The sequence below is a fragment of the Triplophysa rosa genome, linkage group LG8 (assembly GCF_024868665.1).
Source record: "Triplophysa rosa linkage group LG8, Trosa_1v2, whole genome shotgun sequence".
Taxonomy (NCBI): domain Eukaryota; kingdom Metazoa; phylum Chordata; class Actinopteri; order Cypriniformes; family Nemacheilidae; genus Triplophysa; species Triplophysa rosa.
The window spans coordinates 16,875,876-16,895,815 of NC_079897.1; the positions used below are offsets into that span (position 1 = coordinate 16,875,876).

The window sequence follows — 19,940 nt, forward strand, 5'->3', positions numbered from 1 at the left end:
TAAAAAAATTATATACAGTGTTGCATTGCACAGCCCCATCCATGCTGCTTTGAGGCTGAACTGAACTCCTCCCGATATGTCTTGGTTTGCTCTCTCCTGCCACTGTATTCGAGAGGAGGGGGGATGGAGCGCGCGCAGGGTTGTACGTGCTCAGACAAGTGCGTTTAACTCCCCTAAAATTCTTCCAACAGAGATGCGCACTCACACCATATCCGCGATAATTTTATGACATGTTTCTCTGCACGCTTTTGACCCTTTGCTCGGAATTGCCATTTAGACACACCCGCCGTCTGAAAGCCATGCAACTTTGGGAGAGCTTGGCAAGGTAGTGGACAGCCGTACAAAAACATGCCGTTTCCCTCAAACAGTATTCCCTGGATCTTCGTTTGTTTCCCTCTGGATGTACTGTCAAGCGGTTTAGTTCACGCGTGAGTGGAGGAAATACGAGGGAGAATGGCTTCCAAAGAGCGGCTGTATGAGCTGTGGATGTTATATTACACTAAGGTGAGTCACTAGCCTGAGATGGCAACCATACGACACCTGTCGGAGTTTAGGTTGACTCGATTAGCTGCCACATACTTGCCTCTTGCGTTTGCCATTATGTCGCATCTTACATGCAGTAGTTTATACAGAACTAAAAAAATCCGTCGTAATTCTTTGTCAGTCTGTGTTGAAACAGTTTCAGGAAGTGCGTTTCGCATTATTTTGGGAATGTTGCGCGTGCACGTACACTATGAAAACATCAGGCGCTCATTTCATATTTTATTATCAAGTCTGTTGATATTAAAGTGATTGGAAAGCGCGCTGACAGGATATTTTAGCTAATGCATAAAGCTGTGGTTAATGATCCCAGATCAGTGTTATGTTTACAGTGTTATTCTGCACGCTGGAGGTTTATATGTTTACCTGTATAAGTCTGGTAGTTACTGCCACTTCCTGCACACCTGTCATTAATAGTATTGGCAGATATTACATTACAGTCATTCCTTAATCTACATACGGTGTTTTGCAAGATCGTAAGGTTTGTGTATTGGACCCAGATACACAGAGCACCAACAGAGATTATACACTCAGTGTTTTATTGAATGATTTAACTTTAATAATACAGTCCGTGTAAAAGTGTATATAGTGTATAATACATTTGTTGTATGTTTAATTGCAGGAATACTGTAGATTTAGGGCACTTTAAATACAAAATAGTCCTTGCATACCCCAAGGAGAATAAATATGTTGACAACACCCTCTGGTGGTATATAAAGATGATGTTGTGAGCGATTATTAAAGACATTGTAGACCTGAGCAGCCGTGTTTTACACATGATATAAAAGTCATCATGACAGCCACTTTGCTGGTCAGCAGCTGAAGTCAGCTGTAATGCTGTACACCAAGTGTTCTTTATGAATGGCTGCCATGGCAACCACAACAGCAGGTGCGGGATACAAGAAGCAGGAGGAGTCAACCTAAAGAATGCTTACAGATCACAATATGCACTACTTAAAATTGTAGTATAGCAGATTGCATGGAATATTAGAGTCATAAATTATGCAGATATGTTCCAATCTGGTCTTGCCTTTGGCACACATTTCTACAGATAGCTCGGACATGTTTGTATAAAGTTGTAATACAAAACTATAATACTGTTGTCATTCCAGTGCAATTTATTCAGCTGTGTACATATATATTTGATAGACTCTAAATTGAAGTCAAAAGCCTGTCACATGTCTTTTATTTCTCAGTCTTATAATAACTGCTCTTAGGGTTTTATAGGTTTTCTCCGGATCTTTTTGTAGTGTTTATGCGCTTTTTTATGTTTTTTTATGTATATTTGCATAGTTTTTATAGTGCTTTACAAATATAACTTGATGATTTGATAATAGTGATCCACAGCAGACATGCCAAGTAAATTGACTTGTTCTACAAAGCAGAGCAGCAGAACTATGGATCTGCCATTCTTAGTGAATACTGTACATTGGCATACATGTATAATTCTCTGCCTTAATAAATATCACAATTGTGCCATTTTTTTGTGTCATCACTGTGCTGTGTGTGATTTTGCACGCCCATATTGTGGGTTTGTTTTTCCCGGCATGATTGACAACACAATGCATTCCAATGTTTTGAATCTTTTTGGACCACCAATTTTTATACATCTGTTGGCTGCTGTCTGCCAAGATCTTATCAAACTTAATAAGATTGATTGCTTGTTTTTCTCCCGTCTCATGGGGTTACAGTATACACAGTTTTTTTTTTAACTTAAAATATGTTTAATATGTACACACCTAACCTGTTATGCTTGTCATTTGAGTGGGCTTGACTTTGCATACACCATTTTCATTTTTGTGTAATTACAGTATCACATTCTGGTTCCAGGAATTCAATTTCACAGCTCGAAATGTGAGACAAAGACATTTTAAATTGACCGTTGCTATAATTAGAATGCATGATGAGGTCGCCCAGCATTTGATCTGAACACTGTGTCCCCACAATCGCAGAAGAACAGCTACGCTTAATGTCATGTCATTCCAGTCGTCTTGCTGTACTGTAATGGTATGCCAGCCTTTTCTTCGTTTGGTTGCGAGTGCAATGCTGTCAGACCACTTCCTCTTGACTGTGCTGTTTAGAGGACAACACTGATGTGATAAAACCACTTCCTGTCATGGTTGCTACCATTGGTAACCTCCCAGAACAACCTGTTTTTCTGTTGTCAGACTCATGGTACACATTGTCATCCCAGTTCAGTTAAGGCCTAATTGAGGAAGAGGTTTGAAAATATACAGAGCTTGTATTTGGGTTTTTTTGGGGTGTTTCGTTGTGATTTTTGGTATGTTGAGTGTAGGCACTGTAAATAATTTTTAAAGGGATTGAGTTAAAGGGATATTTCAGAAGCAAAACAAATTTTCCCCATGTTTTACTCAACCTCGAGGCATCCTGACTGAATATGACTTTCATCTTGAAGAATAATGCAGTGAACCTGAGGCTTGTTTTTCCGGAAAATGACCGGAAAGTTCTGGTGACGAAAGCGGCATTTTGATCCAATAGGATACCGTCTCCTCTGTGCGGAAGCTTTCGTCACCGTCATTAGCCGGAAAAACAAGCCTCTGGTTCATGCGCAGCTGATTAAACTGTTTTTTTTTTACACAAAATGAGTTGACAACATTACAGGTTTAATTGAACCTTCTGTATGTAAATTAATACAAATTGAATAGGTCATTAAAATAAACTATGTAAAAAGAATCACAATTACAAATTAAGAAAGGAAATAAAACATTATATATGTTGATGCACGTGTTGGCAGCCAATAGAAATAAATAGACATCAAATCGAGAAAAATATCGTCACATTGTAATTTTTTTGTATTGCGATATGTTGTGCTACGACATATTGATTAATCCCCAATAAATTTAAACATTTACTCATTTAAGTTTCCTTCTAGCTCTCCAATTCTCGTTTCTTCAGACTTTCATGTGACATGCAATGCCATCCAATTTCATTTTATGGAAATTGTTTCCATTGTCACCAACTGTTATCAACAGTGACTTTGTGTCAAACCTGCTGGACCAGTTTAGCTCTTTCCTGAATTACCATAATAAAACGCCAAACTGATTTGTATTGTTATCAGACATGTAACATTACAAACATTATACAATTTTTCTGTTTGATATTTGGTTGCTCCTCACACATGTACTGTATATCCAAGAAGGTGACTGAGTTGGCAGGTGTGAAAGTTTTTACAACAAACCTGAATGTTGATCTGAATAGATCCAGAGTATTTTCACAATAGGACAAGAGTCCTTGTGTAGGCAGTGGTAGAACAACATCACCCACCTGACTTCTTTGAATCGACAGTGTGAAGCTTTGTCATGTACCAGTAGATCAAGTTTTAGGAATCTACATCACGTTCAGGAAAAATGATTGTACACAGGTGCCTTTATTTGACCTTAATCTTATGTGAATGCTTGCGTTTCGCATGGGAGGGTCTTAAGTCTTTTCTTCTTGTGTTTTATCTATACCGTCACATTCCTGAAGGCAATTAAGAACAGCTTAACCCTTTTATTCATCAGTGTGTGGAGCAAACAGTGGGGAGCGTAGAGTTGACAAGTCTACAACGCCTTTGTGGTGTGTTGTTAAATACTTAAATATTTACTTACTGCTATTCAGCAATGTTTTGCCTTTCCACTTAACATTTGTTCACCACTATATTTTCAGAATGGGGATTTTTATTTCTCAATATAAGAGCAAATCATCAATTGTTACAGTACTTTTGATGTCAGGTTTATCTGTTGGTTGGAAAAATGTTATTTTATTGTGACCTTAGCGAGCGATTTTGAGGATATTAGTCTTCCTACTTTTAGTAAAGTAAATTTAAGTAAATGGTATTAGCTGCCCAGAGGCATTGCAAATATGGCCGCTGAGTGACAACACTTTCCCAAAGAGGTAATTCTCAAAAAACTATTTTAACATCAGTAATGAATTTAAAATAAAAACACAATTTAATAACACAGAAATGATCATAATAAACATAATTATGTTTTCTACCTTGAACAAGAAATAATTTTAACAGCAATTAATTTAATTTTCTGCTAAATATCTCATTATCGTAACACGTCCATCTATGTCATGTGCATGATATGTTGTCATTTAAACAGAGTAAAATTAAAATATTCTAAAGCAAAAAAGTTGTTCTCAAATGACAAAAAAAAACATTGACAGAATATTTATGTATAATAATATTAAGAAATAGTGGGAAAAAAGAATTGTCCATGACTAATGTGCTATACATTTTAAATAGTGTTTACACACAGGTCTATACATTAAGCTTGATTTTGTGTTAAGTAACACATCTGCCAGTATCTTTCAAATGGCTACCAGGTTTACAGATTTCTTTCTGTTTTTCTAGTTAAAAGTGTTATATTCTCTTGTTGTGTCATTACCTATACAGGTAGTTTTCTACATTTAAAGGTCCAGTGTGTCATTTTATGGAGGATCTATTGACAGAAATGCAATATAATATACATACAGTAACTGTGTGTTCAGAGGTGTATAAAGACCTCACATAATGAGGCGTTGTGTTTTTATTACCTTAGAATGAGCTATTTCTATACATCTTGCATGGAATTCGCCATGTTATTTCTACAGTATCCCCAAATGGACAAATTTGTCAATTTTGTAAGAATGTTATCTCCTTCGACAAAGAAGCGAAAATGTGGCAACATCTTAGTCCTGTGTCAGCCGCCATAGTGCTTCAAAGGGGAGGGGTGGAGTGAGCCGTTGGTTGCAATTTGCAACCTCACCCCTAGATGCCGCAAATTTTCATACACTGGACCTTAAAAAGTGTTACATTTATATTTTTTAGAATATTATACTTTAATGTCATTAATGTCTTGTTTAGGCATCATGGCTTTTCTTCTTTTAGCAAAACAATTTTAGACTGTTACGGTCAGCGTTTCCGCTATATTAATTTTGCTGTGGCGCGCAATCACACCAAAAATGATCCCCACCACTGCTGCCATTCATTCGTAATTTGTCTTGCCAGTGTTGCAAAGTTAGTGACTTTTTCACTAGTTTTAGTGACTTTCCAACCCCTTTATCGACTTTTGTTTAGAGGCGCATACAGACAAACTTGCTTTCCTGGTGCAGCTAAAGTAGCGAAACACACAAAACTACGCGATGACGTAGCGAATATGTTATTAGCCTATGATGTCATCCAGCGCCACAGTTCCACAAAATCCGAGCGGAAACACTGGTTACGGTAATGAGATTTTTAAGGTCTTGTTTAAAAAAAATGTTAAAAAGTTTAAAATGAATGCTTTAAAACGTGCAAGAGAGTTTTTAATGCCTAAAATGAAAATTAATGAGGCAAGTGTTTTAAAAAATTGTGTTTGACATATGGGAAAAAAATTCATACAAGAATTGCCCAAAGGGACTTTGCTGTTATTTAGTCATTTAGACATACCTTTTTAAACAGTAATAATTATATTAGTGTGTTAAGTGTTAATAATGATGTGAGTGTTGCAAGCAAACAATTTCCAAGTAGTATGATGGGTAATATTTAGGCAAGTATGTGAATGGCACTGCACAAGTTACAGACATAGTTCAGGTGCAGCAGCAAAAAGCTCTTTGTACTTAGTGATTTTGTAATACACCTTAGACTTGTGTTTAGTTGGATTCATTGACACACTAGTTTCTACCATTGACTGCATTATGCTTAAAAAGCAGATGTGCAAAAAAACTGCCTGAGAACGCTGTGATCTTTACTCTAAGCATTGATGTGCCAATACTATTGTTTTCACAATGGCCTTGTTGTTATGTTGCAAGACATTTAGTTTTACTAGACTGCTTTGGGTATATCTGAGGATAACATATCTCTATATCATATATATATGTATATATATATATATATGTTGTGTTTGTTGATACATATATAAAAATGTAATAGTGAATAATTATTTTCCAAAATGGGCAATATGTTGGGCAATATCAAGGTGTAATTTGAAATTCACCTTCAAAACCTGCTAGCCCATTACTTCAAACAGCTGACTAACAATTGAAGATCACCTAGCTTTAATGTCACTATGTATGGAGATTATATATTTTCTATACGGCTCTGTTATTTAGACAAGGCTTTTTTAAACTGCATTTTAGAAAAAAGCTCCAGGTGAAGTCCAGGCCCCTTCAAAGGAGCTCCAGGACTTTCCGAGGCTTCCCCTCGGGGCTATTCAACTATATTTAGCCATATTTGACTAATTTCAAAGATTCTGTCTGTAAAGAGTCTAATTATCAAGATATGTCATCCAGAGACACTGCTTTTCAATGAAATCACTGTTTACTCCGTGTTATAGCCTCTGGTGTAGCCTCCGGCCTTTTGCTTTTTTGCCTTTTTATAGTCTGTGAGCTAATTAAATGAAATGTACAATCATCTTTATGCTTTTGAGGACGTTTACTTTTTTTTGCTTGTGTAGTGAACGAGGCCAATGGCAGTTGGAGAGAAACTGTTTATATGGATGCCACGCAGTACACGGTTTCAATTAGGCCTGTCACAGGTTTTCATTACGCGGTTATCGCGGGCAAAACAATTTGTGGTGATATCGCAATATCTATCGAAATGTTTTTGTTTGTTTATTTTGTGTTTTGTCTTTTATTTGGTCAATGAAACACACTCAAAATAAATGTAGGGAGTTGGAGAGCGTTTGTAACCATTGGGACTCACAGGCAAAATTTTAAATGGGTGCTAAATAATTTACAATGTTATATTTCTGGTTTTATGTTATTGTTAATACTGTGTCCGTGTCACTTTTTGTCTGCATACATATACAGGCAATTTAATCTTAAATAACCAAACGAAATTAGTTAAATCTTTAATTATAAAATATGCATGTAGATTGATGATCTTTTGGGGTTTTTCACTTGTGTCCTAAGTGTTTACCAAAAGTCGGCATTAGCACAAACCCAGAGAAAAACTCTCTTTGTGTTCATCCAGCAGCTGCAGGCGGACGAAACCGCCATGAATCTAAAACAGCATGAGTCATCTGTGATTTAGCATCTTCAGAGAACCCAAATCCACTTCTGAATGGAAATTTATAAACTCTACCTTAATCCTGTCAGTTTAAAATCGCCAGACGTTAACTGTATCATGTTAACCAATACAATGTTGAAGGTACTTTCCAAAAAGAGGGTACTGTTACTTTATAAAAACAATAAACCCTAGGGGAAACTAACCGTAGTTTATAGTAAAAGTGTTTGGTGGTGGTTTTTGGCTGATCAATTACCAATTAGTTAAATTACAAATATAACTGTTAAACTATGATTACTATACTAAGACCGTTGTAAATTTGTGGTTACTATGGTTTTATTATGGTTACTATAGGGAAGACACAAATACCATTAAAAGTTTAACGTTTAAAAGAAAACTGGCCATCGTACTGTTTCAGTTCTGGGATTTGCATACACAATTTTTCATTTCCCATTATTTATAAAATACATTTACTCTATTGGCTATGGCTGTTATTTTGTTTGAGGAAGTGATATTTATTTCTGGTGAAATGAGATAACATTGACAGATCACCTAGTGGTGTAACAGCAGTTGCAAGACCATCCACTCTACTCATAGGCACGCTTTTTATTGTAGAGTTCCTATATTAGGTAACATAGATCAGTTCAGAATACGCTGGTCCAGACGACCTTCCTGTTTTTTCACACTACACCAATGTTTGAACAAAATACAACCAACAAAACATTAATAACCAAATCAAAATGTTAAACGAGTATTATATACAGTATATGTGAGATCACAAATGATACCGGAATTGCTTCTGGAACAGTGCTTACATCTTGCTAAAGTGCTCTATAGTTTCCTGTATTATTGTGTGTACCACTTGTTAGCAGAATATATTTTTGGGGAAAAACTTGATTGTTGAAGCCGTCTTGTCAGTCTGCTCGTCTCAAGCTGTGAAATGTATGTCAAGTTCAAATCTCATTTACTGGGGTCAGTTGTGCCGGAGCTTAAAATGGAAAACTCATTAAGAGTGATGATATCAACAGGCGACACTGGGCCCACAGAGACACACTACTGGCATTTTCCCACTCCACACTTCAAGTGATCCATTGTCATACACCTAATACAAACTCAACTGCAGTTTTACAAAATGTCACTGATTGAATTGTTAACTGATCTTCCCAATGCTGATGTGTCATGCATGTGTTCAAGCCAGTACATGTTACTTCCCTCCGTCTACTGATTAATACCAGTGACGGAATCAGTCATGTTTGTTGCTCAATCTTCAGGTTTCCCTCCAGCTATGACTTGAAGGCCACACCAAATCTTCATGTCTTTAGTGGGTGTAAAAGCCTGTTATTATAATGTTCTCAACCACAATGTCTATACCACGAAATGACAAGACCCTTTGTTTTTAAACTGGGATTTAAAAACAAAGAATTGTGTGGCTTTGCATTGTTGCCAGTCAGCTTTAGGTAGCGTGTTGATTTACACTGCGGTAAATTTAGATTACATAACAAGGCTTATACTTGTTGTAAAAAACAAACATGAAGAATTTTCACGTGTGTTTTGATCCAAAACTAGAGCCATATGATATCTTTGTGTGAGGAGTAATGCAAAAGAAAAAAAATCTGCCCACCTCGATCTGGCATCACTGTTCCCACCGAGGTGAGACAGCACCCTACTAAAGCCGTGTAAGAGTCAGGGAGGAAGAGAACGGGGTGACACTGAGCCCAGCTGAGAGAAAAGAGGAAATGCGTCTCAGTTAAAGCGCCTTGCCATTTCCTGGTCGCTTGACAGACGCAGAGACAGCAGAGAGCAGAAAAGAGCTGAGAGACGTGAAGCCAACAGCTCACATCATGTCTAAATAAGAAGTCATGAAGGATTCTGAGGGTTCCACACGTGGAGGCGTTCTGGAGTTTTAACCAGCCAGGTGGGGGCTCAGCAGAGACTGGGGTATCAAGAGCCCCTCCACCGCAATTTACCTGCCATGAGAAATGGACTGGCCCCTAAATGAACGTCAACTGGTAAAGCTCTTCGTTTTTATCACGTTGCTCATTTGCTTGAGCACCTTGCTGATGATGCCAAGGTTATGGGTTTGAGTCCAAGGGAACTGATCAAATGCACGTCTTGAAGGCAATGTCAGTCACTTTGGATGAAGGCATCCTCCAAATGCATACAAGTAAACTTTTAACATTTTAATTGTAGAACTTGCTTTAGAAACGCATGTGATGTCAGATATCTTTGCATGTGAAATCAAAAAGAGTATCTCAGAGAGTGTTTTATGGTGCAGCGGCCGACAGCTTAACTTCCTCTATATGAGTGGGCGGATCAAGACATCATTTAAGCTAAGCATAGCTCTTTGCTCTTTGTTTCAAATGTTTTCCACCAGCTCATTGAAGTGACAACATGTGATATTTATTCATGTTGTGCATGTTGACTCATTCTCTACTCAATTCGTACGTTGTTGAACTTTACCGTAAACGCAGCGGTAATCTCTCCATCTAAGATGAATAATATCAATAGTTTCTGTCATTCATTGATGATGACTTTGAAATTTCAATGTGACATTTATGATTGCACATTAAATCGTGTTTTTACACAACATAGCTGAATGAGATGTTGTTTTATATATGTCTAGCATATTAAATTACCTGGACATATGATCTCTGTTAACTCGGGCCTTCTGTTGCAGTTATAATGGAGTCATGAGATCACATAGCAGGTCTACAGTGTGACTGATGGTTTTGCTGGTATTGGAATCAGCTTTGCCTGATCCTTCCCATTATTGAGTGCAGGAGAGAAAAACACAGGATTTCATGCTTTACTGCTAAGACAAGAGTGATATTTACCAACTATGTGTTCTGATGATCGATAAATTGAATTATTTAGATTTGGTTGCAATGGCGGCGGCGTAAATAACATCTCATTTACCCAAGACACAAACCTTCTACAAATAAATTGTTGGGATCATGGAGCATATTTTTTTCTTTAATTTAATGTTAAGCAAACCTTTATAAAGTTGTTTACATGTTATATGTCTAAAAGAACTTTAATGCAAGCCTTTTGGATTGCAGAATGTAATGCAAACCTTGAACACTCACGTTTTTTTTTTGGACAGAACTATGGGTGTCAATGTTACTTTATTGACGGCATTCACAATATCCACCGTTACATCGCACAAGTTGCACACGCTGTTGTTTCCTGTTGTGTCAACAGCAGTGTGTGCAATCTCTGATTTTAAAGATAGCACCCCGCTATAAAATCTTGTGGCGTACCATCAGTGTCCAAAAACAATACTCACGAAGTGCCAAAAGTAAATAAAAACTAGCCTTGGTGATTAAATAAAACTAAATCAAGTAAGGTAATGCGTTGTTTAGGTTTTGGTTTATAAATGAAAGAAAAAGAGTTATTAGGGCAAAAGTCTGAGTCTTGTTGATAAAAGCGACATGCGATTCAAATCTGAGACATACAAACCCTTAAATGTGGTGACTCACACTTTTTACAGACATCAACCTCAGTGGACTATTTATCAAGGATGTATATGTTTTTTTAAGTTGGCTATACTAGCTTGTTTATTCCAGATTTGTTCTGTCCCATGGTCAACAAATAAACAAATAGAATGATGAAGCAAAAATGTGTATTTTTAAACGAAATTTTGTGCATTTTTATGAATGTTTCTCTATGGATTTTTTATGGCCAGATTAAAAATCACGCAGAGATGAGCAATGTGGTAATTCTACAGTAAAAATAGTATTTTTGGTAACCCTACACGTCTGAACTTGTTTTGATGTTTTATGGTTCCTTGGGTTTCAGAAAGATGTCGGGTACCTGCAGCAGTGGTTGGAGACGTTCGTGGCGTCTTTTGAGAAGGTCATTGATGTGCAGTCCACGGAGCCACGGCGGTGAGTCAGTGACACGCTGACCTATCAAAATGTCACCCACATAGGGAGTTTGATCTCTAGGTGGTCCAGATAGGCTGTGGTGGCCCATATTTGTTTGATTGGTCACCACTTTATAGTTGCTCTTAAACGTTTAATTTTAAGTGCTTATACGTTTATACACAAGCCATGCTATTAGCTTAAATACTGCAGACGCATTAAGCTCTGGTGCTTGTGTGGGAGATATGGATTTAATTGCTAAATCTTGTTGAGTAATCGTTTTTTTATCTGCAGGCTGGAGGAATGGAGCGCCGATGTGCCTCTCCTCCCTAAAGAGGTACTGTTGTTCCTCAGCACACAACTGTGGCACAGCGCTCTCCACCTGTCAGGACAGGACCAGACCAGCACTGCTCCACAGCCTCTGCTCATCATCAAGTTCTTTATCATCATCTGCAGGTCCGCTCCCATTGTGCATTGCTGAACACCGGCATTTTCTGTGATAATGCCCCTTGTCGATAAGCTTCATACGATAGCGATAAAGAACAGCCGAAGATTTCTCTAATGTGCATTTCCAATGTGAAGTGTACGATGCTAGAAGTTCTGATGTGAAATTTCTACTTGCAGGAATATGGAGAATATTGACTCTGAAAAGACCCCTGGGTTTGTGTTCGAGACAATCAAGGTCCTAAACTTCTGTTTGAATCAGGTAAAAAGTCATCCATAGGAGGAATTTAGGTGACAAATCAACAGTTCAATGAAGCTTTTGCTCACTTTAAATTCTGATCCAAGCCAATTGTGGGACCAGAATACCAGAGAGTCTTGGGGGTGAAGTATCACCAAGACGGTCTCAGACAGATACTCATTTGTCAAAGATCACTGTATGTCTGTTGTGTTTACTATACTTGCTCTTGTGGCGTTATTGGTTGTGAACTTACAGAACAGGTTAAATCAGAAAGCAATGGGTGGAAGTATTTTTTACCTGTGCTGTATTGAAAGGAATGTTTGTCTTTCTCCTCATGATAACAAGCCAAACAATAGAAAGGTTTGTGTGTTCACAAGACTCAGTCATGCGTTTATATTTGTTTGTGCGTGTGTGTGTGTGTTCCAGCTGAAGAAGCAGCCAGAGGATCAGTCCACTTTAAAGTCAGTGGTACAGCATGGCCTGCTGTTGTGTGAAAATCTCTTTGACCCTTATCAGACGTGGAGGAGACGGCAGGCGGGGTAAGATCGTGGTGTGTGTGTGTTTACTGTGTTGGGTGTTAGCTGGGCTCTGTTTCAGCTCCACTTTAACAGTTAACAACACACCCAGACCTCACCTCAAAGCTTTAAAGCCTTCTTATGCTCAACTGACTGATTTACACACAACGTAAACTCCTTACAGCCGCTGCGAGCACCACTGATCTACCCATCCACTAACATAGCGTTTATAAAGCACTACGTCTTATAAAATCGGATTGTATGCGCGACATTTAAAACCATTGTCAAATAGAAAAAAAAAATTCAGATGTTGTGTTATTTTAAATCACAACACTGTAACAGTACTCTCAGAGTATGAATTAAAGGGAAAATTACGAATATTTTGAAGAATCTAGGAAAGCAAACTGTTCTGGGGCACTTTTGACTACCATTGTAATTTTTCCTACTATGGTAGTCAATGTTGACGAAGAACTGTTGGGTACACGCATTCTCCCAAATATCTTTCTCCGTGCTCATCAGAACAAAGAAATTTATACAGGTTTGGTACAACTCGAGGATGAATAAATGATGACAGAATTGTATTTTTTGGGTAAACTGTCCCTTTAAAGTACATGAAGTATTAACATGAAGAACTTTGATGTGTATGTTTTTAGGGAAGAGGTCAGTATGATGGAGAGAAGCAAGTATAAATTCTCTCCTCTTGTTCTGCCGGAGGAGCTCCCCGTGCTCTTTCACGGTACGTTACTCAGTTCCGCCTCCAATTCAAAGCATTCCGGTTTACTCCCTCTGTCCGCCATGCATGTGTGCTTCACATCCTGGTAGATATCACACTTCCTCCTGCCGAGGATACAAAATATCTTGTTTGTGATGAAAGGCCTATCTGATCCCTGTAATATTAATTCATAATGATGTGTTTTGTCATGTTATTTGCTATAAATTATTAAAGTGACCTTTTAGAAATGCGAGTTGGTTATGACATTAAACAGCAGACACATAGGGTGGACACTGAGTTATGCTCTGTCTAGACAAGTAAGACACTGTAAGCTATAGACATATAGGGAGATCTCCACATCGCTCTGAGCCTCAGTTGTTTATGTTTTCATGTCATGCAGGGTGGACGCAGTAATGCTGGGTTGGTAATTGTAAAAATACAAACATCTGGAAACATCTCTTCTTTTGGTATTTCTAGGCGATCTGTGTTAAAGCTCGCAGTCTTTTTCTATGGAAGATGGTTCCCATTTTATGTTAGAGCCTTTTGTCAAAGACATGTTTTTGTGCCTCAGACGGTTTAGTTATTTGCACAAAAGATGCACAGAATGTAGATTCTGGTGACTAAATGACTGGTTCCACCCACAGACAGCCTGCATGAGAGTAATGTCATCCCTGAGCCCCTGGTGCTGAGGCTGGTACATCTACAAGGGGCCGTGATCAGTGGATGCAAGGTAACATCACCTGGTATTATCTGTCTCAGGTGGTTCCATCAGAAGTGGTCAGATGAGAAAATCAACTATGGTTTTAGTATAGTGTTTTATATCACACTGTGCTTTGTGTGCGTTTCAGCGGAATGGCCTGCTCTGCATCACCCCCCAATCTGTGGAGGACCTTATCTCTGTGCTGCGTTCCTGGTGCCTGCATCCCACCCAGCCTTCCCAAGAGCCCAGAGACCCTCGGCTGCTCAAAACCACCCTGAGGTGCCTGACTGTCATGATCCACCTGCTGCACTCCAGCAGCCCGGCCGAGAGGCAGGTGGAGATCAGGACCGTTCTGGACAGTTACTTTCAGCTGCTCAACTGGAACCGGGTACCGGTCAGTCAGCAGGAGGATATTCTGGCCTGGGAGGATAATCTCATCATCCTGCTTGAACATATGCTGAGTAAGAACATGTTACCCATCAGCGTTTTGTTTAGTCCTCAACACAAGCACTTTTGAAGTAGATCAGAATCAAAAATCAGAATCGCGATACACCTTTTTACTAACGTTTTATTTTGCTAGATAGTTTAGAATGATCCTGTAGTGTTACTAATTCATCAATAAGTGCAAATACTTCATGATCTTTCAATGCCGTATGAGCTATAGGTATAATTATTATGAAAGTATTTAATTGATCAAAAGCTGTTAAAGGGGTCAAATGACATGGCTGAAACGAATATTATGGTTTGTTTTAGATATAATGTAATGTGTACAGTATTCACGACTTAAGGTTCAAAAACGCTGTATTTTCCACACACTGTGCATGTTTGTATCTCCTCTTTGCCCCGCCTCTCTGAAACGAGCGGATTTTTAACAAAGCTCATCGCTCTGAAAAGCAAGGTGTGCTATGATTGGCCAGTTAACCAGTGCGTAGTGATTGGTCGAATACTGCAAGCGTGTGACGGAAATGTAATGCATCTTACCATATTTGGAACATCAGGTTCCAAAGCAATTGCACTGACAGGTACGCCCACCTTACTTGCGCATACATTTGGGCGGTCTTAGTCAAATCATACCACAAACTGATGTAGATTTGTGGGGGTGTGGTTACACGAGGCATTTCAGGCAGGTCTGAGTGAGCATTCGCTTTTAGATAGAATGCATCTTTTGTAACGACACTTACATTTTTGCAGTTTTACGTGTCTAATACATGCATGGGCAACTTATAACACACCAAAGACACAGAAAAACACGTATTTGCACCATATGACCCCTTTAAAAATAGTTAATGTGACACCATTGTAACTGCTGCTGGGCAATTCCAGTGGATGTGACATTTTCATTCAAAACTTGAAATATAAATTCTCTGGGAATGTATTTATTAGCAATACATTAAATTAACTGTTTATATTTTACTATGATGTCCAGACATCAGAAAAATATCAGTCTATGCACAAGCTTTCTATTTTAAACGAGGGAAAATTTCAGGCGTTATGGTAGTGACAAAAAAGGACCCTCGTTTTTGAAAATACTATTTGAATATATTAAAATGTTCAAACCAGAAGCAATAATACCCAACAAATGGAGAAGGGTTGTCTCCTTATATGAAATAGTTACTATATTTTATTTTGATGTTCCCATTTATGAGGACCATTCTGGTAATGTGACAATTACCTGACTATGGAAAACTATACTTGAAAAACACAAAAAATCTTCATCTTGAGACATTTGCATAGAATTGCCCAATTTTGCATCAAGGAAAAATTGTTCAAGACTACATATAACTGATCAAATACTGTATTTCCTCACAGAGTTTGATATGTTTGACGTTTTGTTTAAACATTTATACAGTTATACAGAAGTCCAGAGCAATTGTGGCTTGGTCTTCAAAATTAGTTTGTGTAAATTGAGAAGTTGTAAAAGGTCACAATGACTATTGGACTATTGTCTAATTGTAAGTAGCACAACCACGCCAGAACTGTTTAAAGGAATAGAATGATTTAATTTTCTTTTTGAAACTTGAAACTGGCAGTGTATTTTTCTTTGGAAAGCACAGGTCAAGACGTCTGAGCGTTCTTGTGTTTTGTCCCACAGACGCTATTCCAGATATCCTGCAGTGCCCGGACCGGCCGGTATTACAAGCCATTTTTCTATACAGTAACTGCTTTGAGCACATCCTCCGCCTCATCCAGAACAGCAAGGTTAGAACACCCACCTGTCTAAACCCTCAGGTTTCACAAATCCAGCCCTGAAGATAAAACTAAATTTGACTAGCTGTAGAAATACGGTGGTCTGACGATTTGTTCTGAAAGATAGCTAGAAGACTGCCAGATTCGATTTCACTAATCTCACCCACAGATTTTCAGCCGTTATATTGTAGGTGCTGGTCATATGCGTGTTTGTGTGTGATCAAAATTGGTTTGGGTGAGCTTGGTGGTTTGGAGCGTGTCGTAACATTGCGTCATGTTACGCATTGAGGATTATCTCTGTTATTACTTTTTAATGTTTTTTTGCTTTATATACCAGTAAGTTTTATTTGTGGTTGCTGATTTTATCTTGTGTTCCTCTGTTCGTTTTTGACGTTGTGTATGTGTGTGCAGCTGTATCAGAGCAGCAGGTTTAGGGTGGAGAGTGAGGGTCAATGTGACCTCACCACACGTTTGCTCACAGAGGCAGAAGTGGAGCAGGTACTTTCCCTTTAAGGCTGTTTGGCGTGATGTTCTTCAGCAGGAAACTCACCCTTCACTCGACTCGAACAACTGCTGACAGGGTGAAACCTGTCACGGTGAAAACAGTGGCACACAACAAAACAAATTAGAAACACGCCATTTCCCTTAGATGAAAGGATTGTTTTTTGGATGTTATCATGGTGAAAACAAAGGGATAGTTCACCCCAAAATGAAAATTCTGTCATCATTTACTGAGCCTCTTGTCATTTTATTTAAACCTACATGACTTTCTTCTGCAAAACACAAAAGAAGATATTTTGAAGAATTTTGGTAAACAAAAACTGTTGGCCCCATTCACTTCTATCGTATGAACACAAAACCAATGCAGGTCAATGGGGACCAACGGTTTTCTGTTGCAACATTCTTCAAAATATCTTCTTTTGGTTTTTGCAGAAGAAAGAAGCCATGCAAGTTTGGAATTACTTGAGGGTGAGTTAATGATGACAGAATTTTCATTCTGGGGTGAACTATCCCTTAAAGTGAGGATGTAGAGAATAACAAAGGTTTGTGAAAATGACATTGTATCTTGAATAAAGCTTTAATAAACCAATAGTGTTAGACATCCATTGATCAATGAACATTACAGAGAAGCACGAAACCAAATTTCAGAGAGTCAGTAACTAGAGTTGTAGGGTGAGGATCCTGTCGGTGGTGGTTGAGTGTAAGTGTGTGTCAGGGGAGTATGAATGTGCGTGTGTGTGAAGTTGTTGGGATGTACTTGCCACTTCGCATGCTGTCTTGCAGTGGGTTTCTAGACTTTTAGCATGTCTAGTCTGTGGTAATGTGGGTGTATCAGTTTGTTTGTTTATGTTGGTGGTCTTTGCTGGGCTATTTGTGGTGTAGTAGTGGAAATATTCAATGAGTGTGCTTGACTAGGTAGTGCATGTTTTCGATTATTTTGTCTGACAGTTATTTGTGTTTACTTACCTAAGTCACATCACTTCCTTGTGTTTAACTAAGTCACACGTACTTCAAGGTGGAATGTGTACAGTTTACGAATGTTACATCAATGTGTGAGGCTTTCTGTAACCCTCCAATTAAAGAGAAAGTTCAGCCAAAAAACATTTCATTTATTCACTCTATGTGGTTTAAAACCTATGTGAACACAAAAGAAGATCATTTGAGAAATGTCTCAGTGGGTTTTGTGTCTATACAATGGAAGTCAGTGGGGGGGTCAATGTTGTTTGGTTACCAACATTCTTCAAAATATCTTCTTTTGTGCTCTGCAGAAGAAAGAAAGTCATACAGGTTTAAAATAACATGAGCATGAGTAATGATGAACAAATTTTCATTTTTGGGGGAACTATTATTTTAAAGGAACAGTTAAAACTAAAATTTATTCTCATTTTATTACAAATCAAAAGATGATTTATTATTATGTTGTGGAAAACAATAAGTTAAGTTAAACTCTTTTTCATGCATTGATTGTTCATATGCACCATGTTTGACAAGCTATGTCTGTCAAATTAAAAAGACTTTCAATAAAAGTTATGACAATTACATTTTTGGGGTGAACTAAACCTATAATATGTGAGAAATGTGAATATTTGGTTGTGACCTAAATGAAGTGTGCGTTATGTGTGTAGGTGTGGGAGAAGGGCTCGGATTGCATCACAGTACACGCCATCCGTGTTCTCACCGCCATTATGAGCAACTCGCCCTCTGCCAAGGTATGACATGTGTGACTTCAGCGTGTCTCTGCTAACGTCTTTCGTGGCTCTGCTCACGGACGTCTCCGGTCTTATCAGCGTGATAAGTCAAAGTGCTTGCACATGATAAAAGTGCCCCATACATGCGTGTGTGGTTAATGGTATCAGCACATTTGATGTGGTGGTGCAGAATCAGGTCACTCATGTTTTCCTGCCTTATTTCGTTACTAAGTGAAAGTTTTTTTTGTCAAGTCTCATTCCATAATGTGTTTTAATAGACCTTATCCTACACACAGAAACAGTAAAAAATAAAGAGACCGTTCCAAATTTTCATTTAATCATCATTTCAAGATGTATTGTGGTCATTTCAGTCCGATGTCTGTTGAATTTCAACAAAATCTCAGGAGTGACATAAAGTCATCCAACAGCAATGTGAAAGACTGACAGCATGACAAGACAGATGCAAACTGATAAAAATCAAGGTTATCACATAATTTATGCTTTCCTAAATACATATACAAATATTACTGTTGTGTTGCTTAAAAGTGAATATGAACTTGTTTTCTTTGCAGTATTTGAGGTCTGAAAAAATACAGAGCATCATTTCTGTTATTTTGACCTGTTTCTCCAGTTTTCATTTTCTGCAACTAAATGCAAATAGAAACAATATTTGTATTTGAAATTTGAGAGCAATATTGTTAGTAGTTCACAGAATGAAACAAAAATGATAATTTTACCTAATCACATACCTATAATAGTAGATTCAGAAAAAATTTAAATCATTTTTAAAAAGTCACTTAATTTTTTCTGTGGCTGTATTTGAAGCAGTTTATTACTGATCATTTTGAAGGTATTAGTAATCATGTTCTTCTTCCACTTCCATTTTCCACCTAAAGATTAAAATTAAACATACTGTTTAAAGGTTTGTTTACTTCAAAAATGAAATCGATAAAGGTTTTAATTACATTTTTATGAAGGGTTTTAAAAATCTACAAGTTTTAAAACAAGAGTTCACGCAACATGTTTAATAATAATGACACAGAGAAACAATATCATTGGGATCACTTTAAAAACAATTTCAAAATTCATTTGAATTAAATTGAATAAATTCAGCATTGAAATGTAAAACTACAGAGTGCAAACCAATTCTTTTGTATGCAAATGTGCTTAGTTATGATTGGCTGACCTTCTTACATAGGAAAAAAGCAGTGATGCATATTCATGAATTGCAGTTTTGCAGATTTACAAAGCCATGCATGGTCATGTCACAATTTTAGACTCTTTTTTTCTCTTGATTTGCATTGTTTTTCATTCAAAATTGCAATTTTTCAAAAAATATTTTTGCTGCTTTCTACTGTTCCTTTTGCCAACTGGTTTGTTCTTGGGTGTCAAAGCAGCATTGTGTTTTGTGCGTGACTCAGCCTTTATTGTAATGTAATTGTAGTTTGTGTGGTTCTCCCCCCAGGAGGTCTTTAAGGAGCGGATTGGCTACTCGCAGCTGTTCGATGTGTTGAAAAGTCAAGGTCAGCCGACCAAGAGACTCCTGCAGGAACTCATGAACATGGTGAGTGAATTATAAAAG

At 37.8% G+C, this 19,940-nt stretch overlaps 1 protein-coding gene across 2 annotated transcripts in view; it reads left to right on the top strand.

Moving 5' to 3' along the window:
• The first annotated feature begins 108 nt into the window (after positions 1-108).
• Positions 109-19,940, top strand: part of nbeal2 (neurobeachin-like 2) — a 54,359-nt gene continuing 34,527 nt past the window's right edge. The window contains exons 1-12 of one of the 2 annotated variants that reach the window (XM_057339471.1): positions 109-504; positions 11,309-11,397; positions 11,668-11,829; positions 11,998-12,079; positions 12,482-12,594; positions 13,224-13,306; positions 13,927-14,012; positions 14,131-14,443; positions 16,075-16,181; positions 16,581-16,667; positions 18,296-18,379; positions 19,824-19,922. In XM_057339471.1, coding sequence (XP_057195454.1) covers positions 454-504; positions 11,309-11,397; positions 11,668-11,829; positions 11,998-12,079; positions 12,482-12,594; positions 13,224-13,306; positions 13,927-14,012; positions 14,131-14,443; positions 16,075-16,181; positions 16,581-16,667; positions 18,296-18,379; positions 19,824-19,922 — 1,356 coding nt within the window. In that variant the 5' untranslated portion in view covers positions 109-453. The remainder of the gene's footprint in view (positions 505-11,308; positions 11,398-11,667; positions 11,830-11,997; positions 12,080-12,481; positions 12,595-13,223; positions 13,307-13,926; positions 14,013-14,130; positions 14,444-16,074; positions 16,182-16,580; positions 16,668-18,295; positions 18,380-19,823; positions 19,923-19,940) is intronic. The other variant, XM_057339472.1, reaches the window with a different exon arrangement.